This window comes from Penaeus japonicus, unplaced genomic scaffold (assembly GCF_977035675.1).
Source record: "Penaeus japonicus unplaced genomic scaffold, GWHDUDI00000001_assembly GWHDUDI00000037, whole genome shotgun sequence".
NCBI classification, from domain to species: domain Eukaryota; kingdom Metazoa; phylum Arthropoda; class Malacostraca; order Decapoda; family Penaeidae; genus Penaeus; species Penaeus japonicus.
Window position 1 is genome coordinate 2,543,962 of NW_028234439.1, and position 2,500 is coordinate 2,546,461.

The 2,500-nt window shown below is 35.9% G+C and overlaps 1 protein-coding gene across 3 annotated transcripts; it reads right to left on the bottom strand.

Moving 5' to 3' along the window:
• Positions 1–976: 976 nt before the first annotated feature.
• LOC147467147 (uncharacterized) lies at positions 977–1,847 on the bottom strand. 3 transcript variants are annotated; one of them, XM_086532643.1, is made up of 4 exons: positions 1,836–1,847; positions 1,609–1,695; positions 1,212–1,471; positions 977–1,127 (listed from the first exon to the last, which is right to left on the bottom strand). In XM_086532643.1, exons 1-4 carry the CDS (start codon positions 1,845–1,847, stop codon positions 1,043–1,045), a joined length of 444 nt encoding a protein of 147 aa, XP_086388769.1. In that variant the 3' UTR covers positions 977–1,042. The 3 variants fall into 3 exon arrangements, with proteins under 3 accessions (XP_086388769.1, XP_086388771.1, XP_086388770.1); XM_086532644.1 differs by having other exon boundaries at positions 1,043–1,097; positions 1,188–1,471; XM_086532645.1 differs by lacking the exon at positions 1,836–1,847 and having other exon boundaries at positions 1,609–1,728.
• Positions 1,848–2,500: the final 653 nt, after the last annotated feature.

Consider the following 2,500-nt stretch of genomic DNA (forward strand, 5'->3'; position numbering starts at 1 on the left):
GTAAAGATTTATAAGTTACTAACTTATTGTTGGTCTTATGGCTATGTAGATCTTGGGGATTTATGTATATATATTTATATATGCATATATATATATATATATATATATATATATATATATATATATATATATATGATATCATCTTAGTATCGGTCCTAATCACACACTTAGTTTCCTAGATCTCCCGGTCTTATGCATGTTTTTCCTTCATTTCCCTATGCTACAAGCACTATCATACTACACATATGCTCATCAGCTCAAACCTCACGAGATTACATTGCATTTTATTCATATATTTCACTTTTTGTATTTCTATTCTTCCTGCATTCCGTTCTTAGAAATCTCTGCGTATTTTATTGAGTTTCCAGATTATGTTTATCTTCATACTAAGTAGATCACCGAATCTTTCCTATTTCCAATTGTATTTGCAAGGTTCTCTGTGAATACTGCCCCTTGCTGAAAATACTCCATTAATGCGCTATCAGTCCTATCCCACAAGTACTTTTTATTTTCATCCCCTCAGTAGTGTCACTGATTTATTTTTTATTAACATAATACTGTCTAGCCTTTAATTACACACACACACACACACACACACACACACACACACACACACACACACACACATATATATATATATATACATATATATATATATATGTGTGTGTGTGTGTGTGTGTGTGTGTTTGTGTGTGTGTGTGTCTGTGTATATATATATATATACATATCCATATAGAATATCCATATGAAGGTTTCTTATAAAGGAAAATAGCCTTTGTAATTATATGTATTTATTCAATAATAGTTACAAAATAATGAATCTAAATTTTCGCTTTATGAATAGACTTTTCAATGAATATATATATATATATATATATATATATATATATATATATATATATACATATATATCATGTTGTTTGCGATAGAATATCCATATGAAGGTTTCTTATAAAGGAAAATAGCCTTTGTAATTATATGCATTTATTCAATAATAGTTACAAAATAATGAATCTAAATTTTCGCTTTATGAATAGACTTCTCAATGATGAGGATTCGGCTGGTAAGAAGGAGTTGGTCTGTAAGAGGGCGTTGGACTGTAGGCAGGTGTAGGGTGGTATGAAGGTGTAGTCTGGTATGAAGGTGTAGTGTGGTATGAAGGTGTAGTGTGGTATGAAGGTGTAGTGTGGTATGAAGGCGTGGGATGGTATGAAGGCGTAGGCTGGTATGAAGGCGTGGGATGGTATGAAGCTCCGTGAGTTTGGTACTGAGCTTCGCCCTCGTAGCTGACCTCGGCTACGTAGCCAGAGTCGCCGTCCACGTAGTAGGTGACCTTCTGCAGGCGACCGTCGGGAAGCTGCACGTAGTAGGTTCCCTGTGTGTTGTAGCCGTCGCGGGACTCCTGGTGGCCGTAGTCGTTACCGGAGTAGTCGTCCTTCACGAGCCAGTCGAAGTTGTACTGAGCTGGGGACTAATATGGAAAAATAAATATTTGTTGATATTAGGAGGCAATTCATTGATTAAAATTAAAGGCTAAAGAGACGTTAAAGCGGCTGAGAGAACAATGCTTAAATTACAGTATATGATATGTTAAGCCAAGCTACTTACTTGATAGGAAGGAGGTGGAGTGTAGCCGTAGGGAGGCTGTGATGGAGCGGCCAGAGCGGCAGCTGCCAAACCCAACACGACACTCAACTGGAACACCAGAAATAAAGTTTCCATTAATAGTTTGAAAAGTCTACCTATATTGCGATAAAAAGCTATAGATATGTGCAAAGTAAATGGTTTATACTGCCAGGATATTCCACTAGTTTTTAGATTATTTTTTTTCTCACCTTAAGGAACATGTTTGCTGAATTTGCTGTATATCATGTAAAGGCCTTTCCTTCTGTGTCTTATATACTTCGAGAAACGTAGGCGTGACTTCTATTGACCTTGACAAGCGATACATAGCCACGCCCACTTTTCCGGTCACTAGGATTTCATCATTTGAATGAAAATACTACGAATTATTAGACAAGAATATATCCTAAAGAAATAGGACTATGTCGGATCCAGAATGTTTGAAAAGGGGAAGGGAGGTGATTGCATAACAAGATGGAGTCAAGCACCAAGGACGCAGGACTTTAGATCTTGGGAAGTAATAGCTCGCCTATGTGAACTGCCATTCAACATGTATTAAACGTGTCTGGGAATCACGAGCAGGCCTGGTTGTATAGACTGGAGTGGCCACATTGGAAGAATTTATACGATTAGTACAATTTGATAATTCCCATCAATATTATTCTTGTAAAATTTATAGAATATATGCAGGTGTAGTTTCAGGTGACATTTCGTTGTCGATTTTAGAAGTTTACCTAGTTGCCTAAATCATCTATATATTTCCGTTTATCATATATTGCTCGTTTACCGTGCTGCAATTCATCCGCACTCTAATACGGCCCTAGTGTATATATATATATATATATATATATATATATATACTTATATATATATATAT

What these genes read in the sequence shown, in the direction of transcription:
- LOC147467147 (XM_086532645.1), bottom strand. Translation starts at nt 1,722, where the DNA reads ATGGAAACTTTATTTCTGGTGTTCCAGTTGAGTGTCGTGTTGGGTTTG. An exon ending in CTCCACCTCCTTCCTATCAA is followed by an intron (nt 1,472 to 1,608) that starts GTAAGTAGCTTG and finishes TTTCCATATTAG; the next exon opens with TCCCCAGCTCAGTACAACTT. An exon ending in TCATACCAGCCTACGCCTTC is followed by an intron (nt 1,128 to 1,211) that starts ATACCATCCCAC and finishes ATACCAGACTAC; the next exon opens with ACCTTCATACCACCCTACAC.